Source organism: Amia ocellicauda, chromosome 8 (assembly GCF_036373705.1).
Source record: "Amia ocellicauda isolate fAmiCal2 chromosome 8, fAmiCal2.hap1, whole genome shotgun sequence".
Lineage (NCBI taxonomy): Eukaryota > Metazoa > Chordata > Actinopteri > Amiiformes > Amiidae > Amia > Amia ocellicauda.
In genome coordinates this window covers 15,790,895-15,812,470 of record NC_089857.1, presented here as the reverse complement: position 1 = coordinate 15,812,470, position 21,576 = coordinate 15,790,895, and the positions used below count along the sequence as shown (strand labels likewise).

At 38.9% G+C, this 21,576-nt stretch overlaps 1 protein-coding gene across 3 annotated transcripts in view; it reads left to right on the top strand.

Moving 5' to 3' along the window:
* Positions 1-21,576, top strand: part of wdr70 (WD repeat domain 70) — a 96,256-nt gene that overhangs the window by 12,636 nt on the left and 62,044 nt on the right. For all 3 annotated transcript variants that reach the window (XM_066712176.1, XM_066712175.1, XM_066712177.1), the window contains exons 6-9: positions 1,587-1,646; positions 2,693-2,826; positions 6,627-6,780; positions 11,747-11,823. In XM_066712176.1, the coding sequence (XP_066568273.1) occupies positions 1,587-1,646; positions 2,693-2,826; positions 6,627-6,780; positions 11,747-11,823 (425 nt within the window). The remainder of the gene's footprint in view (positions 1-1,586; positions 1,647-2,692; positions 2,827-6,626; positions 6,781-11,746; positions 11,824-21,576) is intronic.

Below are 21,576 nucleotides of genomic sequence, written 5' to 3'. Positions count from 1 at the left end.
ATGGAGCACCAGCAAACTCGGACGCTTTCATGTTTCATTCGGCCTTAACCATTTAAACACTTTTGGGTAATTTAGAGTTCCAAAACAGTTGTATTGTTCTGTTTCAGAAACAGAAGTAAAATTAAATGTGTGTATATCTTCACCAGGGGTCATAAATACCATTATATTGTTTGAGCATTGAGCTTCTACTATTACTTCTACTAACTACTTGCACTATTACTACTACTACCACTAATAATAATGCCTTGTTTTTTATAATGCTTTTCATTCTGAAGAATCTTAGAGAATGTTACAAACTTGGGGTTGCCTCATCCACGATGGATTATACCACACCCTCTTGCAGGGTATAAATCAGCTCTTTTCACACCAATAACTCACTACCCAGCAAAATGAAAGTGGTGAGCAGTAGCTTAAGGGTAAGCAGTGTAAGTAGGCTGGGATGAGATGCTTGCAATGGAATTCAGCCAGGGCACCAGGGTTAACACTGCATGCATGCAACCAGCCTACTGGTCCACTACTTGAGGCACTAACCTGTTTATCTTTGCTTGTCCCAGGCCCCACCTTCATTCAATTACAAGATCTGACTAGATTGAGACAGAGAGCCTAGGCTCACTTACAGTATATATACAGCAGGGGGTATTCCTTCTGTAAAGGGTCTGCATGCCTCACTGCACATGAATGAGTTTAAACATTATGTTATTAGTTTTGTGGTTTGGTTTTTCCAAGCAAGCACCGTGACAGTATCAGTGGTGAACCAATGAGTGTAGTGATTATTCAGATAGGAAACCTGGCCCATCTTAAGGGGAGTAAGCCACATTTGCCTCAACAGACATCACAGCCTATTTCTCTGATAAGAACAGCAGTTGTGCGTAAAATGTTAAGAAAAACAGCACAGGAACTGGTACTAGCCAGATATAAATGCAGAGGATTCTTGAGTATGCCTCTATGCAAGCTTTATCAATACTGAAAGTATTGATGTCAGCAGACACAAGAACAAAAGACAGCTGTTCACAAGGTTTTCTTGACTGTTGTGTAGGCCCCCAGCACCAGAGGCTTCCTATGGGACTGTGGTCAGGACTCAGAGCAGGCCATAAAATGTTTTCTATGTTTTTACCCTTGTGCCTCTATGTTACACTTCCAGCTTTGCTACAGGGAATGTTATTGCGCTGGAAAAATGTAAGGGGCCTTCCCATCATACTCCATTCCTGCTGCAATACAATACTGTCCGTAATGCCACAATACATATTTTCGTTTAAATGCCATTGTCCATATGGCCTACAGCATTTTTGATGCCTAAACAATATTGTATGATTTATAAATAATCATGTATGACTAGAAAATGTAAAGTCTCAGAGAAATGTGAAACTTTGAGGTAATGTCGTTCTGCTGTCCTATTTTTGAAAGTGTAAGAGCTTGACTTTATCAGGTTCTGCGACAGAAAAGTGAAAGGCCTCCTAACGCTGTTTTTTCCGAATCCGACTGATCTTATTGTAATAAAATGAAATGCCACATGAATACTCAGGTTAAAAGTGTTTTCTCTCAACTTATTACTGGAGTAAACTGCAGCCCTGTTTTTTCCTCTCCAGACTCCAGTGAAGCGAATTCCAGACACGCATGAGATCACACTGCAACATGGGAACAAGACGGTAAGACATTACATCAGGACAATTTAATTTTCAGATTTTTGTATGGATATTGTTCTTCCCCTAATAAGAATTTGAATTCTTTGATAATCTGATTATTGGTCACAATATGAAATCCCCTGATAAATTACGGAGAGACAACTGTACTTAATGACAAAGTTGGCTTAATCTCCTAACACATTACATCAGAGATGCGAGGTGGAGGTGAAACAGGCTATTGATCTATATCTGTGAGTGAAAACAAGTGTTTGTTTTTAGCAAAGAGGTCAGAGATTGAGACCAATCCCAGAGCCTCCAAACAAACTACTGTAACCAAAACAAAAGGGGAAAAATGGAAGTGATTTTGTGTCTTCTAAATGAGACGTATAGTAGAGCTACATGAAACAATTACTTGGAGAGCAGCTGCCAGAAGGAGGACTAGCCAGCATTTTTAAGTAGCTGATTCACCTGACACTGATGAAACAGACTTGTTTAGACATCCTTGTGTTTTACGTTTATTTGTCCAACTCATAGATAGAAACAGCAATTGTTATTTGATTGTTAACAGTCTAGATATATATTCACATGGGGAATATTTTTTTAAGCAATGAAGTCTTTCAATGTCATAAATGAAACCAGTCATTTTAATCCCAGATCAGAAAACATTGCCCTGTATTTCATAGTCTGTAATTTTAAATAAAATATCTGTTTCTGTTAAATTAGTGCCATCATTACTGGTAATTGTGATGTAACATATTTGTAAGATTTTATTTTTATTAATTTTATACGTGTCATGTAGCAATCCATTCAAAGTAATATTTAATGATTCCCCCAGATATTAACTGTATTTCTGCCTTTGAGTCATATGGATGTAAGAGGGGACTTGACTTGATTAAACAGTGCTGCTTACAATTACATGAGAATAATTAATTTCCAAATAAGGATCCTAAGGGAAACAAGATCAATTAGCAATTTGAATTGGAAATAAAAAAAATAAAAAAAGGGTTTGGACATCATACTGGAAAAGTTGACCATGACACTGTAGTAACCGCACCCGTTCTGTACCACAGGTCTCTGCTCTGGGATTGGACCCCTCTGGAGCTCGACTGGTCACTGGGGGGTACGACTACGATGTGAAGTTTTGGGATTTCGCCGGAATGGACGCAGCGCTCCAAGCTTTCCGATCTCTTCAGCCCTGTGAATGGTAGGTAGAACAGCTTGATGACAGAAAGCAGGGAAAGTCAGGCCTATGTATGTAATGTCTTCTTGGATGGAAGACATTATAACATTTGCACTAATTTGCTCCATTTCTCTTGGCACACAGACAGTCTTTCATTCGCGGTTCTCTTTCTGGGTAGAGATGATTGACATTGAGTTTGATTTAATTAGCATTTGTATGAAGTTAAATCAAATTAGGGCTACACTTTGATCCGGGTTAGAGTCCCCAGTAAAGTAACACTTTCTTTAAGGTTAGTGTTGCTTTGTTACGGTTACTCGAACAAGTGTAGATTTTCATGGACCTAGTTTGAAATTTTGATGTTGGCTATGATTAGGGTTCCTGCTGCTGTTAGGGCTTATAGCAGGTAACCTACTGATGTTATACATTGGTGTATAGGATAAGGCTTCTTCTGTCAATTAAATGTAGTATCAAGAAAATTAGTGTGGTGGAGGGGGAGTGAATGAGATAGGAGTGTGGGGGTTTGAGTGTTTTTTTAAATCAAGCATATATTAATTCAGTTGCATCTGTCTCTTTTGACTCTTATCTCTTCAGAAACCGATACAGAGTGTCACAGTCAATAGGATCGTGATATTACAGTCAGTGTTATCTTTTAAGCCAAGAACCTGCTATTAGATGCTTCTTATGAAATAATCAATTTCTGGGGCTGAAAAAGATTGTCTTCTCATAATAAATCCCCATATGGCAGTAGATTTTTATGAAAATAGTGAGTTAAATTTACCAGAAAGCAACTGCATCCAGATGTGTATAATTTGTGTTAGTTAAATCTGAAGTACAGTATGAGTGTTGTTCGGTCATAAGCACTTGGGTTCACAGTAGCTGGTAAATTGTTGGGAACTGTTTTACTTCAAAGAGAGAGAGAGGATTACCACCAGGACTCTGTGTCAATTCAAATGGTCCTCTAGAGAGAGGCCAGGAAAAAAAACTCATGTCAAAACTTTCTTTTGCATAACAAAGTATTAGGTACTAAATTAAGATTAAGAAAAAAAGTGAAAATTCATTGTAATAGTCTATTCAATTAGATTATCTATTATATTCTATTATATTGTTTTAGAATTGACAATCAGGTCGTTTGCTGATAAAGCTGTACCCTTTGAGACATTAGGCTCTTTACACAATGTAAACTCCTAGAGAAGAAGAAAAAATATCATCCTCTTCCTATCAAGGTTGCCACAAGTGATGGCCCTCCTTTTTGGGGGAGGAGGGGTTATGGAGCGCCAGCACAGTGACTATCTTGAGAACTGACACCATTGAGGAAAGTCTCCCATTACAGGCTGGGATTGTGTGTTGGAAAATTTGGTGTTGAAAAATCTCAGATGTTGACTATGACTTGTATTGGTCAGGGAGTGGGTGTACAGTATCCTAAAGAATTTCAGGTCCCATGGAAAGCAGTAGTCCGAAGAGTGAAAGACACTTTTTCTACTGCACCAGGCAGTCGTATACTAGCATGTCCATAAGTGTTGTTGTTGTTATTATTATTATTATTATTATTATTATTATTATTATTATTGTTGTCGTTTAATTAATTTGGCAGATTTCTTTGTTCAAGGTGACTTGCAATCGCCAAGGACCTGTAAACCATTTCTCAATGTACAGTGGTGTAACAAAAAAATATGTAATCTAGTACAATTCTCAATTATACACAGTGGAGCAAAATATCTCCATCTTTGAAATTAGACATTTAACCAAGGTCTTCTACACTTTTGAACTGTGAGTCTCCAATTGCAAAAATACAATTGTCTGAGAGAGCAGGACTGCAGAGGCTTCATGGCTGCTGAAAGTAAATGTGCCATGGCAGATATTTGCCATCTGAAAATTGGGAGAACAGTTTGAAGCCTAATTTGCTGTTGTTCTGTGTGGCGTAACCTGTGATGCCTCATTCAGTGGTAGGCAACGTGGAGCATACATTTGTCCTTTACCTATCGAATTAAAGACAAATGGAGCGCACTTCTCACGTATCGTGCTTGGGTTGTACAGCAACACTGTTGTTGAATGAGATTTTCTTCTATTAAACGTTCTGGCCAAGTACTTCTCTGAGACAGGGTCTGCAAGCATCAAGCTCCATTGACAACGGCTTGTCAAACGGTTTGAAAGCCCTGCTCAGGAATGCACGTCAAGGCACGGCAGCCTGCAGCTCCTTCTGTGTGGCTCTCAGGGAAGTCTCCCGAGATGTGCAACTCATTAATTTTATTAGGTGCATTCAAATTAATGTATATATGCAGCTCGCAGGTCACTTCATTAAAACAGAGCAAAAGCATCATCCTCACACCACACAGGGAGAAAATCCCTAACAGATTGCACAAGTAGCTGGCATCACAGACTCTTTGACAACCCCCTGAGCCAAGTCAAATTAACGAGAACCAGCTCCCAGTCTCCACCTGTCGCTGGGATCGGGATGAAAGAAAGTGATCTGGAATTGCAGGTTTGCCAGTTTGGCAGTTTCCCCAGATCCCACAGAAACACAGAGAAGCTATGAATTTTGGCTTGCCGTGAGACCGGCTTTGAATTACAGACTATAAGGGATTGCACTTTTTGAGGGAAAGTAAAGGGAAACGGTTGGCAGTTTTGAGATCAGTAATCACAAATGTGAAATGTAAAGAAATACATTTTCTGAATTATAAACCAGTGGTATGTATGTATGTATGGGGCCTTTGTTACATATCCACACTAGCAGGTTTCTATCTTGCGTTAGAGGATAGAGCACATTTTAAAGTTGGAACTTTATAGCTTTCTTTGCAATATGTTTAAACAGATGAAGCCCAAAAAAAATGTTTACTGCATATCCCAAAACATAGCTCACATACTGACTGCTGCCTGTCATCTCAAGCACTGCCAAGATATTGAGGCACATCATTTCCAAAAGATGGTATCAGGGTGAGGAGTAGTGTTCTTAAAAGTTGTTTTTGTAAATGGGAGACATTCCTTGTTTTGAATTTGTGCTCATGCAACCATAATCTTCTCTCAACAGAGGAGCTGGCTGCGATGCTGGAACACACGCACACACACACACACACACACACACGCAGACATACAGACATACACATACAGACATACAAACAGACACACACAATCACACAAGGGGAGCTCTGTCTCAAAGGCCACTGCTGCCAACACTGCAACTAAAAAGGCTTTTGTAAAACTGCACTCCGCAGGCACTTGAGACGCCAACGTGGTGCCTCTCTCTGTGCTCTGTCTGCTCAGTGTCTGCTCAGTGTTGTTGTGGTTTTTGGTTGAGTCTTGAGATCTGCCAAGGACTCAGGCAGATGTATTGGGCTGGCCATTCCAAGCATCCCAGTTTAAGTGTTATCTCTGCATCTGGCCTCAAGAGCAGAAAGGAGATTGGAGAGCTGTATGTAGAAAGCTTAAATATTGCCTCCCACTGTCCTGTCCCCAAGCCATTGGTTTCAAGAGAAAAGTGTCAAATGTAATTATGCAGAAGTCATTTAAGAATTGTGCAACACACTGGTTAAGACCTCTTGTGCTTCTGGTCACCGCACTTTGAAAAAGTTATGACTTCCCAGATGAGGAGTACAAAGACCAGAATAATTCTCGCTCATAGGAATTTCAAGCACAGACAGGCTATACGGATTGGACAGAGGATATTGCCACAAGTAGCGAAATCCTGAAGGTATTCACAGAATCAATCCATGAAAAACTAAAATGTAATTGGGGAACTTCAAATTTGGCATAAAATGCTAAGAACATGTCTGAAGGGGCTATGCAGATGTCTGTAATGATGGTGTTCCTTTGTTTTCCTCTTTCTACAGCCATCAAATAAAGTCTCTGCAGTACAGCATAACAGGAGACGTTCTTCTTGTGGTAGCTGGGAATGCACAGGCCAAAGTGCTGGACAGAGATGGCTTCCAGGTCATGGAGTGCGTGAAAGGGGACCAGTACATCGTAGACATGGCCAAGACCAAGGTAAGCTCCATCATCTCTGTACTCTGTTTTTTTAAATGAACGTCCTTGACCCAGAGTTAACGTGGATGCTAACAGACACCAAGCACAGCATATTTTGGGCACTAACACAATACTAAATTATTAGGAGTGATTTCAGTATGAGAAAAATGGCTGAAAGTAATTGAGAACTGCTGAGTGGAGTGGTATTGATGCAGCACATTCATCAATTTATGTTCCTTTACTCCCTCTGCATTCATTTGCAGCAATGAAATAAAATAATCAATCTGGGCAACAAAGGAGCAAAGGGTTAAACCCTTCTGACTACAGTGATTTTTAGTCTCACTGGAATGTCTTTGTAGGTTGATAAACTGGGTAATATGTAGTCATGTGTTCAGCAAGTTGCTCTATTTAGAGAAGAACAATATGCATTAACGTGCAATTTAACATTGAACCAGCTCACCAAAAGAATGACACCACGGTGCCTCAATGAACTTTGAAAAGGTTATCCTGTAAAATACTGTGCGAGTGACATTGGGAACCACCTTGATAATGGTGAGATACAGTGGTGAAATGGGGAATGTGAGGCTGCTTGTCTCTCAGAGGCAGTGCAGGTGGTCTGTGAGTTTAAAACAAATAGTATTTTATTCCCAGAATGATTTCACAGCCTTCTTTGTTTTTCAAAGCCAATTGCCTCCAGAACAAAATCAAATTCCAATACAAACATGTGCTCTTCCATGACATAATACTGATCAGTACGAGCAGTTTTCCAGACAGGTTGGCTGATCAGTACAGTGTCAGCGGGAGTTCTCCTTTCCCCGTTCAAGCAATGGATCACTGCTAACTAACAATGGCCGCAAGCGAATAGGGTGAATTATATCATGTTCAGTTGAGGAAGAAACCTTACCGCAGGCCTGCTAAATTGTTTTAATCTCACCGGTCTGGGATGAAGGAATTTGTTTACTGTATTTCTCAACGTTTGCCAGTGGTGCCTGTTAGAGAACTATTAGAACATTTTCTTTGTTGTGTTGAGACATTTTCACAGACAAAACATACAGTTCCTACCAACCAAATGCTTTCAAGTCTCTAATCTTTTTAAAATGTAGCTGGTATTAATCAGCATCCTAGGATTGGTCTTAAAACCTAGATCTTAAAACTTAGGTCAAGATGTCCGAATGGAGCTTGCTAATCAGAATGGATTCGTGCTATAGTCTTACAAGGTCATGTTGCTAACCATATTTCACCTCCTAGATTCAGTAGAGTTGGTTTTGGAGGCCGTACTTTTGAAGCTAGAGAAGCATTGTTATGGAATATGCTGCCTGTAGATATGAGTGTGTCCTCTGATCTATAAAGGTTTAGGAAACGGCTGAAAACATGGTTTTTAGAAGAGCATTGACGTAATTATGATGTAGCTGACTACTGACAGGACAAATCTAGGTACAATGAGATGTATTAATGTCTTTAATGTTTTTATTGAGATTATTTTACGGTATTGTATTTTGTGATTGTGTTTTGTACAAATCAAATAAATCCTAGAGAATCTTCCTCCTAAATTGTTGTTCTCTGATCCTGGCAATGATTTTTCCCTCTAGTAAAGAGAATACCAAATGTGGTGTTTAACCATATGAATGATAGGAATAAGTGGATCAGTAATTTAAAGGTTGGACTAACCTTGTGATGGTGGACAATGTGCTGTAGTTCTCCTGTGTTTTCTTAAAGAGTCTGAAATTAATGGTCCAGGGCCCAGTTTGTAACTCAAATTGCACTAATTTGCACTAATAGGAAGGTTAGTTTAATTCAGCCTCGCAATTACCCACTAAGGTAACCCGAATAAATTTGCCGTATCTGAATGCTATTTCTGACCTCGACTTGTTTTCCTTGGGCAGTCGCTCTGTTTACCAAAGGGCTCACTGCAAAAGGAAAATAAACTTTTTTTTAATCTTCTCTTTTTGTGGGGGTTAATATTTGAGCTTATTCTGCTATGTGGCATTCGCTGTTTTTCCTTGTTTTCTGTGCATTTCTGTGCTGTCATTAATGCTGTTATACTTGTGACACAAGTGATTATTTCACTACAACATGATGCCATTTTGACTCGATTTAGAATCAAGCAAAACTATTATATAGTCTCATTTTTTTGTTTTGTTCATGTGTAGCTTAAATTAGCCTTTTAAGTGATGAGGCTGAACAGGGGGAGAAAAAAAAAAGAAACGTGGTTGTTTGACCATGTGAGAGTGCCCGTTTTAAACAAAACCATTTGTTTCAGTTGCTTTTGCCAGATTATAATTGTTTTTATTTATTTATGTTTGTCCATGAAGCACAGAGACATCTCCACATAATTGTAGTTTATATGAAACAGGCATGAAGGGTAAAACAGACCTACGTTACACAAATGCAAAACTCATAGACATAATTACATTAAATGGGGAATGAAGATGACTGAAAGAGTTGATTAGAGTCTTAAAACAGGACTAACTATTGTATACAATGGGTTTTACAGAGGTTGTGTGCAGTCCAGTAAATGGAGAGAGAGAGTCTCTAGGGATACTCTGTTTTGATGAAGGCATTTTCATCAATACTTTGGTGGTCAGGAAGGCCATTTCAATGTAATGAAGTATTTTTTTTCCCCATCTGTATTTGTTTTTTAACTAATTAAATTAATTATTTGTGACACAAAAAAAATATTACAAACTAAAATACCCTGTAACATATGACTTTACAGGGCCTCACAAACAACATCAAGTGTATCATTTCCAATACTCCAGATAAGACCCTGTTAAAAACTCGTTTTCAGCCTATTTCTTGTATTTTCCAGGGAACCGTACTTAGTGCTGTAGAAATAAATATATAAACTGCTTTGTATTTCTACTTGCTTTCCTTTCCAAGTTCAGTAGTATTGCAAAGTCCACCACAGTGTTAGTAGACAAGAGCTGTATTTAACAGATCAGTGGTCCCTGTGGCTAACAGAAACCCTGAACTTGAGTTCAGCAAAAACTGGACACAACCTGTTGTCCTCAGTGTGTCTCTGTCTTCAGTATTAATGTATTGTAGCACATATGGACTACAGACGTTTCCCAGTAGCCCGGCGTTGCGATCCCTGTTGAGCCCTGTTGCTGTGGTGCCTTGATTGTGGGTGGCAGGATGAGGAGAGGATGCAGACCTGAAGGGCCTGTACATTCATTGTAGTTTATACAGAGGGAAACCACAGTCTTCTCTAATAGAATGAGATCAGTCACACCCAGCAGGTCATCATGAGGTGGAAGCAGGGAAAGTGTGATAGAAGTGCATGCCGGTCAGTTGGAGGAAGACCTCCAAAGCTGGCCACCCTCGGGCAGAAAGCAGTGACCAGAACTGTGCAGCTCCAGTGTGAGCGAGTCTTTGGACTCGTCTCTGGAGCGTCTGAGCAGCAGACTTGTCTGGTCAGCTCCTCACCGGGGAGCTCCCTTTTGAAGTTGTTATTTGTTATGGCTAATTCTCTCCCCGCTGTTTTAACAGAGGGAAGCACTTGATTCCCACTCTATGATCTCACAGCTTATACTTCCAGTTATGGTCTGCGGTTCAGAGGCAACAATTAGAAAAGGCTACGACTGGGTGAAATTTTCTCTTGCCTCTGGAACACTTGCACTGCCGAGAAATACACCTCCGCCCCACTGCCCCCCGACCCCTTCATGTGAGACTGGAGAAACCACATGAGGTGGCATATGACTCATTCAATTTCTGTTGTCAATGGAGTTACATAATTATAGCTAGATGTAGGTACCAGTTTCACACATTTTACTGCTGGTAATTTTACTGCATATGTACCAGTCAATCAGTCTTCTTAATTCTTAAGCCCTAAAAGCATAGTTGAACACCATCTTTTACAGCGAGTCATGAAGCAGTAGGCCATAGTCCAGTAGAAAAGGTTCTGCGATCAGTGTGGTCCATTAAGAAATGGCATGAAGTTAACCGACCCAATAAAGAACACCATACGAAGCCATTTATATTTCGAGCAGTCTCTGGAAGCTTGTAGGCGAGAAATCTAGACATTGGCACTCAACTCAGTGGTTCTAAGGAAAGTAGCAAGTTAAGACGCAGCTGGAGGTAACAGATGTCTTCAGTTAAGGGTTGCAGGAGGTGGGTTTTGAAGTTACTGTCTGTGAAGGGAGATCCACATCTAAGATTCAGTGTATTTTCTGTAAGCACAAGAGTTCCCATCAAATGTAGCTCTCTTGCATGTCGACATAGAATGAGATGATATTGGTTACTGAAAGAGTTCTGCAACTCTGAATGGTAGTATTTGGGGGGGCACTTGATATTTTAGCAGAAGAGTCTCAAATTATATACATGAGCCAGTGATAACTTTGAAAAGCTTAGGGCAGTACAGGCCAGGCACAGACTTTTGAGTGCAGTTTGAAAGGAAATAAAAGCTAAATTGCTATCAGGAATGTAACAGATTTTGTGAAGACCATCACACAGCTAGTTTCATTATAAGGTGATCTGTGTGTTTTACAGGCCATTGTTGCTTTGCTGACTAGGTAAGCAAACCAAATTTCAGATGAAGCAGCTAATTGGAAAAAGCCATTGTGGTTAAAGTTCTTCCTTCTGATCATCACATGCAATCCCTTTGTTATATTACCGAAATGAAAGTGGTGTGTTGTGTTTCACCACTTGTTTACCATTTCAATTATGTGTATTTAGTTGCAAAGGAGATCTCAAGTGCCCCTTTGGAAATATAGTCACAGTGCCATACTAAGCACTGCCATGGCTATGGTTACCAAATGCAGAATGTGGTTTTTAAGTGGTATGCCAACAACTGACAGGAAACCAAGCACAAAGAAAGTTAAGAACATTTCCAGTATGACGTATAAAAGAATAATTCACAAATAACTAACTAACCCTTGATTTTACATATTGCTGAAAATATATATTTTTTTTAGATATTAGCAGAACCTAGCACAGCACATGAGGAGTTTTCAATGATCCAAACTAAGATGGCGGTTCTTGTTTGCAGGGACACACAGCCATGCTCAACAGTGGCTGTTGGCACCCGAAGACCAAAGAGGAGTTCATGACCTGCTCCAATGATGGGTGAGTGGCCCGACTTCTTTTCTTATCCTGTCTGCACAATGCGCAAGAGTGTAGGTCTGCTGAGGCCTTGAGATGCTTTCTAGCACTTTTGCTACAGGTGTAACTCCCACTTCAGGTGTCTATACGCTCGTGCCCCCCCCGTCTCTCCGATTAGCCACGTTGAGTCACCTCAGGGAAAGCTACAATACAACAGAGGAATCTCTCCCCTCTGGTTCAGCAGCTCTCCTAGAGAATGTGGAGCAAACGTAACATGTGGTTCTCACTCAGTTCTGATTCATACCAGATTCCCAACGTGATTCATAAGAAGCTGTATCCCAGAGGAGGAATCTTACCGAAATTCACAGCAAGCAGCAGCCTAGTTTATCCCTTCACATTCAACAGGAGAAAGTGCTTTTCAGTTTGCACATGTCAGAACTCCTCAATTAAAACAATTTCTGCAATATTTCTTGCATGTTTACCTCTCTATTGCTTTTGATAGTTGCAAATAAATATTATTTAGTGTCAGGTACTCACTTAGTTGGCTTCCTACTTTTCTTACTTTATTGGCAAACCCTTGTTTAATCTTACGGGTAAATTAATGCTGATAAACAATGGTAAATTAACTACCTGTGAATTACCTTACAAAACCTAATTTAGTTGTATAGTAATATCAGTGCTCTAATGAAATACACACAATCTCTTATTCCAGGTAATCGTGGGGTTAATTTCCCCCCCCCCGGTTAATTATATATATGTGTGTGTATATATATATATATATATATATATCTATATATATATATATATATATATATATATCTATATATATATATATATATATATATATATATAATTTAATGCTGAAATCAAGTTTTAAAAGCCCAGATTCCAATACAAATAAACTGTTGAAGATTTTTGACAGTAACTTAAAAAAAAAAAGTACAATGTGTCCTTTTTAGCGCTCTTTCAAAATCCAATGTAAAGTATTATCAACAAATACAGACATAGAAATGCTGTACACTTGACTTTAGCTTCAGCCACAGCGAATGTCAGCGGAACACGTTTCATTTCAGAAAATGTGTGATTTGTTCATTAAAAGAATAAGATTTGTCTCTTTTTGTGGAAGGTTTATTTGTCTTTCAATATTCTTTGTTGAACATTTATTATTTTTACAAATAGCCATTTCCCTACCCCACGGAACTCAAATTTCAGTTGGAATTTACCCCTCCCTAGTCCGGTACATTTCGTGACTCAAATTGTCTTATGAAATTGAAAAGAGGTGAAGGACTGTTTGCTCAAAAGTTCAAAGCAATCACGAGAACCTGCAAGAATAGGAGACTGATTTTTTAAATAAACAATATAATTTTAATTCTTACTGGTACGCAATACCTTAATCTCAGCAAGGTGAATTTTTTATGTTACTGTTCGCCAGCTCTAAGAAAAGAACCCAACAACACTCTGGCTTAATGTAATCAATTCAAAAGAAGAGCAACAGATCTTACTGTTGGGAATTGTGTGGGACGAGCTGCACAGGAGAGTGAAAATGGTGAAAAGATTATATCCAACATACGCCCTAGGACACAGATTAGGATTGAATGCACCAAAGTGTAGACTACTTAAATTATGAAATACACTTCCTAGATCGTGTACACCTAGTATTGTTAACAAGGTGGGTTATCAAAGACTAGTAAAGCATACTCTGTTGTATTTCATTGTGAGATAGTCTATACATTTCCTTTAAGATCAAATATCTGTAAATACCACATATCAAAGGGGCTAGGATAAATTGGTTTTCCGAAACTCAAATTAGTATTATGACACATCTGCGCATTTAAAGCAGTTATACCACTTAGTGATGCAGTGCTACAAATTGGTACAGAAGTGGAAAATAACTATATTACACGCTTGCGTACGTGCTGTCGGTGCCAATGATAGCTGTCCCCCCCCCCCCGCCCCCCACCAAATGGAAAAGCAAAACCTAAACCTGTGATTTGAAACCGTAGACTCCGAGACGCCTTTTGTGGGTGTAACAGGGAAAATGACGAATCCAATTACTGCACTCTGGAAAACACCAGGAATGTTCCAGTTGAATCAGAGGCAATGATGCTATTTGGAGAAAGCAAAGGCAAATTGAACCCAAGTTAGCCTCTTAAGATCTCAGATTAAAATACTCAGTTTTAGTGGAGGTCCCACTATGCTCACTGTTCATAGTTTTGAATATCTGAACATGGATGTCTTTTTTAAAGTTCTTTTAGAAGCATTTTACTTTAAGGCACAGGTTTCACATATGTCCCATTTTATAAAGAATTTCATGTAATTACCATAGCATGCAATACAAAAAATGAAAAACCTAAAATTATATAATTGTAAAAATAACAAACAGACTATATTCATTCGAACTCAAGGCTGTCCCGTTGGTAGCACGAGGTTGACCTGTGTGTCCTACTGAGAATGCAATGGCCTTCTATCCCTGATCCTCATTCTTTTTTTTACAGGTGTCTTTGTAGTTTGTGTTTTGTTTGATCCATTGCTCTGTAAGACCTGGCCTTTAATTTGCTTAAGGTGAATGGCAATCACAGGTCATTACGTGTGCGTCACACTCTTTAGTGGTATTTGGTTCAGTACAGAAATGGAAACTACAAAGACCCAAATGAGGACTTCTTCTTTCAATAACCCAAACAGAATGAATGAAAGCCACTCCTCAGCTCATTTAACCATCTCAGTTCATAATGGTACCAGCAATGTAGAAGTTATCCTGGTGCAAAATGAAGCGAGATCCTGGCTTTACTGTCTCTCACCAACAGGTGGCGTATATAGCCATTGAGACACCATTGAATGACGGATCAAAATAATTGACAACTGCAGAGAAACCCTGCATATTATCTTCATTGATATTTTAATGTACTCATGCCATTAAACTGAAAAGTACTTCTGATTATTTTAAAAGGAACTGCCCATGGGCTTGGCTAGGCTATAAATAGCTGCAGAATAAATGAAAAACCCAAAACCGCAATTATCTAAATATTGAATGAGCCATTGTTCTTTTTAAACTTCACAAACTTACACTGACATTCTCCCTGCTTTTATTATTATTATTATCTGGTCTTATTTTGTTGTAGCCTAAGAGTAGGTCCTTAAAAAATAGCCTCAATCCTTTACCATTACAGATTGAATAGGGTGAGGAGAGCTTCATCTGGGATATATAGATGCATAAGTGCATCTAAAGAATACTGAAAACAGCAATGGATACATCATTTATTATTCATTGCAGTTTCACAATCAATATGAATCATGACATTTCCTTTATACCACACACAAGGTTAATTTCTTGAATTTAGGATGAAAAAGTGTATAACTTTTATGTAAATTATATTATATATCTGAAACTGGTAGGACAGTAGTCACAATTTATACCAAGCTTATCAGCCATAATCATAAACACACTGTTTCCTTACATTCCCTGTGAATGCTGAACTCGTATTGATGATTTTGCGTGGATGTTTTACACGTCACCCAGACATTGGGCAATTTTTAGCCTGATTGCCCTAAGTGTCTGCTAGAACTTCCACTCTGCGTTCTGGATTTGGTCCAATGGGAGAAAGCATGGCGAAGTGTAACTGCTAATGCATGCATCAGAGCACGCTGATCAGACCATATTAACATTTGCTTTCCTAAAGAGAGAGGTTGCCGTAGAAGAGAGAGACGTGTACAGCAACGTGTCTGCTGTTAGTGGTTAGCCCTTTGATTGGCCTGTGTAAACATGCTTAATGTGGCATACCAAGTGCTATGTAACTGGATGAGGAACAAATCTGTTGGACGTTGGTGCTTAATGCTCCTGAAAGATATAGCATATGTATTTTGCTGAGCTCTGCAGACTGTATGGCGTGAGACCTGTCAACCAGGGAAACCCTTTAAGAGGTTACAGCTCATTGCAGGAGGTGTTTAAAACTGCTTCTTTCTTGGTACACAAAAAAACAATTCTAAGTCCCCCGTGGCCACCACTTAAAACCAAACTTGTGCAGCCAAGAGGTGACTGTGTATGTCTGAAAAAGTATCCTTCCACAGAGAAGAGAAGTACAGGAGAAAAGTTATTTTATGCTTTTTCGTTCTATCTTCATTTGTATTTGTACTAATAGCAGAAACAGTCAGGTTCCGGATTTTCCTGCTGACAGGCTCGTACTGCTGTCCTTGACTTTGTTTCCTCCCAAGAGGCAGGGGCTTTAGAAAGGTGCTTTGTTTTATGGCTTCAAAGCTCTTTGCAGTTTGTGTAAATCTCATTTCTGTTGGGGGGGCAGCTCTCAATGTATGAAGTCTGTTTTATAAAGTTTTTTTTGTTGTTGTTGTTCAAGTGGTCCGTGGTTATTCCTAGTTTCTGAAAGCAGTTGTAGTTGTTGCTTATCATTGTGCTCCTCCTCCCCGTGCACGGGGCTTGACCTCAAGACCAGCTGATGTACTTCTGTACGCTCCCGGGTCGCTTCTACTTTTTGGCTGCTTCCCTCAAACTGCCAGCAGGGAGACTCAGTGAGATGACTTTCCCCATCTGCAGGGACCAGGGAATCTCACTGAATCTACAGCCAAGATCCTCTTTACCGGTTTCCCCAATGGCAGACATTCCCACCCTGTGACCCATAGGAATCTTTAAAGCCACCTGAGAAAAAGACAAAATAATAATACTAGCTTCTTGTACTGTAAAGTCCATAGTTTAATCTTTAGCAGAAAGTCAGTGAGTTGCAGCTCATTGCACTTTACAATCATCCCAGAATAGTACACTGTGCTAGAGAATGTAGCAATGTACTCGCTGATATGTGCTCCATAATTAGTTTAATGTAAAAAAAAAAAAAAAAAAAAGGAAAAAAAAAAAATATATATATATATGGCGCACTTCAGTAACTGTTCTGTTCTCTGCTCCTTGCAAACGATTCTGGAGTGCGAGTGTGATTTGTGTTATGAAGTTAGTAGGTTTCACTTATGATGGTGTTATCAATTACTATGCAATAATGGAAGATGGAACATGTTTGAACTTCCCTGTACAGTGGTAAGCATGTGTTACCATTGTTAATTGTTTCTTTGAGAAAATGTTTTTGTTGTTGTTGTGACTTTATGTTCACTGTTCTAGTGTACCACTCCATACTTGCAAGTATGGAGGTTTGGAAGGACTCTGCACCCCCCCCAAAAGAATGCCAATGACATCCTATTTTAGATGTTATGGCCCCAACCCCCCCACCCCTGGTTCATGTGGGTTAGTTAGAAAGCTCAGATTGGGAGATGACAAACCGGAATGCTTTTGGAGTTGTGGATTATTTGTTGCATATTTTTTCTACTGCTCCATAACATTTGGGCTTCTGGACAGTTTAATTTGAGAAGGAGGACATCAATGCTGACAGCACTGCTTTTGTTTTCCCTTGAATACAGCTTGTCTTGGCCTTCTCTGTGACATATAGCTTGATTACGGAAGTGGGCATGTTTTATTTATTTATTTATTTTTTTTTTTTAAACTTCTTTTCCCTTCCCTATTAATGCTACGATGGGCTACAATGTCATTTTTTTAAATGTAAATCTATTGGGTTTTTGTTTATTCCGAATACAGTACTTGTCCCTGGTGATATGATTGTGTGTGTCCTCCAAGTGTTGGCGTCAGTCACAGTAGTACACATTCCCCATATCTAAATTAACATAAAAAGGGAGGAAAAGCAATACACTGATATAAATCATATGGTGATAAACAAGACAGAAGTATTTAGTTTTTGAATTTACCAGTGATACAAAAACAGAAATGTCTGGCTTTATTAATATATATATTAATTCTTGATTCATATCAATGGCACTCATATGATCGTAACATCTACTGAAATCAGAGCTGGCTGTGAAAGCTTCAAAATGCAGATGCAGACTTTTATGTCTTACCAATTATTTTTGGTGTACATCACTATCAGAAAAAACATTGTGGTATCTTTTGGAATCCCAGAAAATATTGTCTTCAGGATTAATTATTTCAGGGTTGCTGGAGGTTTGTTGCATATTTATGTTCTGTATCTGCTTTGGAATACTTTAGGAATGACGCAAAAGAAATAGCACTTCCCAAAAATGTAATGCAGCAGTACTACATAAACACAAATCGCTACTTGTTAGTTTACCGAAGGAAATATAATGGGGAAATGTGCACCACTGCTTATGTACCTGTAGCATGGTGTCCACAATCCTACAATTTCTGGTCACTGCACCACGTCTTTATGTGGGAATACTGTGTGATTTGCTGTTGACCCTGCAAAGCTGCAGCTGGCAATAGCATAGTTACTCAATCCAGGCTGTAGGACACATCCTGTACTGTATGTTAGGGCTGCCACTTGGGAATCACTGAAGTAATTTTTTTTTAAATAGTGCATTGAAGAAAAAGAAGAAATCAAGTGAGAGTGAACATCTTGAGTAATTAATGAATGGATTCTGAGAATGCGTTTTCTCATATTGGGTGAAATGCAGTGTGAGAACGATGATGTCAGCGCACTGTTCAGCTGAGGCCTGTGGGGAGACTTGAGAAAAGGTTAATTAATTAACACAGCAGGGTCACTTACAGGTTTCCTTTTCAAGTCTGGGCTTCACCAAAAATCATGATTAACATGAAGTGATTTGTATATATATATATATATATATATATATATATATATATATATATATATATATATGTGTGTGTGTGTGTGTGAGAGAGAGTGTGTGTTTGTGTAATCTGTCTGCTTACTTTGGGGAAAGCCAAAGCAGCCACATTGTCATGACTGTTGAAAGTGTGCTGGGCCAGCTCTCAGGATCCTGAGAAGAATTCATTTTTTGGAAACGTCTTTTGCTGATGGATACCGACACAGATGAAAAACAGTTGTGCTTTATATCAGGCTGTGCATTGCGAAGTTAAATTTGACATCATCCATTGGTTTGTATTATAAAAGAAAGAACGTCACATTGCTCTTGATAACAATGGCCATGCCTGCGGTTAATGGAGAGGCTTTACATAAACGACAGGCCAAACATTTGCAAGCAACAATTTATCAGTGTAATTTCTGGACAGGATGAGAGCAATATTGTTTTATCTTCTTTACTCTATGCTCTAGTTTGTTTTATGTACAGAGTACTTTAAAATACATACGCTACATATCTGACTATACATAGCCATTCTATGGGACCCCTAAAACATCTGTGAAATTTTGTCCTGCAGCATTGTGAGTGTTCTTCAAGCATTATAGTTTCCTAATATTTGTAGTTTTGTAGCAATTTTTGCCCTGTAGATGTACTTTGATCCTAATCTATGGGCTAGACCAAATCAAAACATTGACCTACCTGTGAATCACCAGGAACAAATCTGCACCGTATCACAGTTTTTTTTTTACACCACTTTCTACTATTCAAAACAGAATCGGGTAGAACTTTGTAATTTGCGAATCATGTGTAGGTCAAAGTTTTGATTTGGGCTAGCACTAAAAGTGCTAATGTCCACCAGTGTCCTCCAATCTAATCCACCAATCCACCATATTTTACTTTTAAATGTAATGCTTGCACTTATATGTGGTTTAATGAATACCTAAAGACACACTTTCTCAGTATGACACAATATCCATGGGTAAGATTGATGAAAATAGGAATGATACAAAATTAAAGCAAAACAAACTAACAAAAAAACAATGTGAAACTCCAGTGTGAAGAAAGGAGCGAGGTAGAAGTCTTTTTAAAATAAATAAACAGTGCTCTGCATTTCTGGAAAATGTCCTATCACACATTAATTTCGGTGTTGCTGTCTTTGATACGAGCAATTGGGGAGCACTCAAAGCTTCTTAGCAACAGGTGTTGCACGTCCCAGTTCGCGAGTTATTCCAGCAATGTTCTCACTCCAAACAATGACATGGAGCCGGTGTAAAGGGGCTTTATGATCAGTCAGTGTGGATGGGAGGCGCCGTGAGGGAACGATGGGGTGGAGGGAGCCACTCTGCTTCCTTTTCAGCTGGGTGTCTGCCCAGTCTGGAGTTCTCTGCCAGCAACCCCTTGACTTAATTTGCAAAAGGGGGTACAGGGGGCACTAGCGCAGCTCTCGGGGGATTGGGAACGGATGTGCTCTGTGGAGATCTCTATCAGCCATGAAAGGAGACGCAGGGTCGGCCGATAACCCCGAATTGAGATTATGATCAAAACCAGACCAACTAACCTTTGTTGTTGTTGTTGTTGTTGTTGTAGTAGTAACAGTAGTAGTAGCAGTAGAAGAACAATGTTGAGATCAGTGTTAAATACTTTTTTTCTGGTGATATATTTCAAGACACTATTCTTTTTATGTTAATATAAATACATTATAATAAAGGACATTCTATTTTTAATTTGTCTTACTATGTTGAAAAGTTGTATCTCTGCCATTCTAAGCTTCATACCTTTTCATATAAGAATATCCTTCTTTCGCAATATTGTTCTCATAGGTCCAAATCCTGGTAATTTTTTGTTGTTGTTTGTTTACGTAACTTCTGTCATAATGTTTTCTCTCAAAAATCTTCAGACTTCATGACAGAAGGTTTGTTTTTATTTTATTTTACTTTATCTTAAAATTATAGTACATATAGGATGTTTCCTTTATTGAGTCTTATAGGCACATACTTTTATTTTCATGATCAGTCACCTATTATACACTTTATTAACACATAGTTCAGTGTGTTTTCAGAAATGTGCTTTTCTTCCTGCACAATTTCAGAGGAAGTTGACAGCACCACTTAATTCACTCATTCTTTTCTCACGCCAACATTTGTATGATTTCCAATAAAATTTTGGAGTTCGGAAAGCCTTTCCAAAGCCTAATGGCTCAATAACTGCAAGTGCGTCATTGAAAGATTTCTCAAAGAATAGCCTTGCCTGCTCAGAAACAGAGCTATCTCTTTTGTACTAAATACACAAGGCCAGATCTATTGCTAGTTTCTGTGTATCAGTAAATACAGTGGTAAAAGGAGTGTTTTTTTGTTATTTGTCAGAAAATGCTTTTTCAAAAAGCAATTTTTGATAGAATCAATTTTCAAATCTATAATGGCCTGTTTTAAATTTTTTCCTACCATATTCTTCCGCGGCTCTCTGAGGGCAGCACTGACATAACAGTATTACATTTTCTTGGCAGTAATCCGTGTACAACTCAGGGAAATAACCTGTTGGCTGAGAAAAGTTTTGTTTGTTTCAAAGAAGTGAAACCTGTGTTACCCTGGGCAGTGATCCGCACAGGACTCAGTGTTTGGTTTGAGTAGAAAGAATTCCTGTTATTATGGGGAGTATTTTATTTGTGCAGACACTGCGCCATTTGCAAATTCAATCACAATTCTCCACAATAAACATACATTCAGGAACCCAAATTTAGGCTTAATGTAAATATAACTATCTTGCACAATAGTGCAGATATAAAAAAAACAGGCTCTGCATAATATATAAGATCTTCCCCTTCCAGTTTGAAACATTGGCAGGAGACCTTGGCTAAAACAGTCACTGTCTTCAGCAGCAAACACTCGTTATTCTTCCAAAATCTGGAATCAAAGTCACTTTGTGATTTTTTTGTAGACTGCAACATGACTCAGTGCTGATTGTGCCATAAAGTACTTTCTGTGTGGCTCAGCCTCTTTGACTGCTGTAGAGGTAAGAACTTCAAGGAGGCCTACAGGAGTGCTCCGCCAACCCGAATACTAACGTGTGCGGATGTTGAAGTAATTGATTATGTCCAGGAAGGATTTCCTGTTGCTGATCTCTCGAGACTTTGCCTCAGTCTCCTTCACACACAGC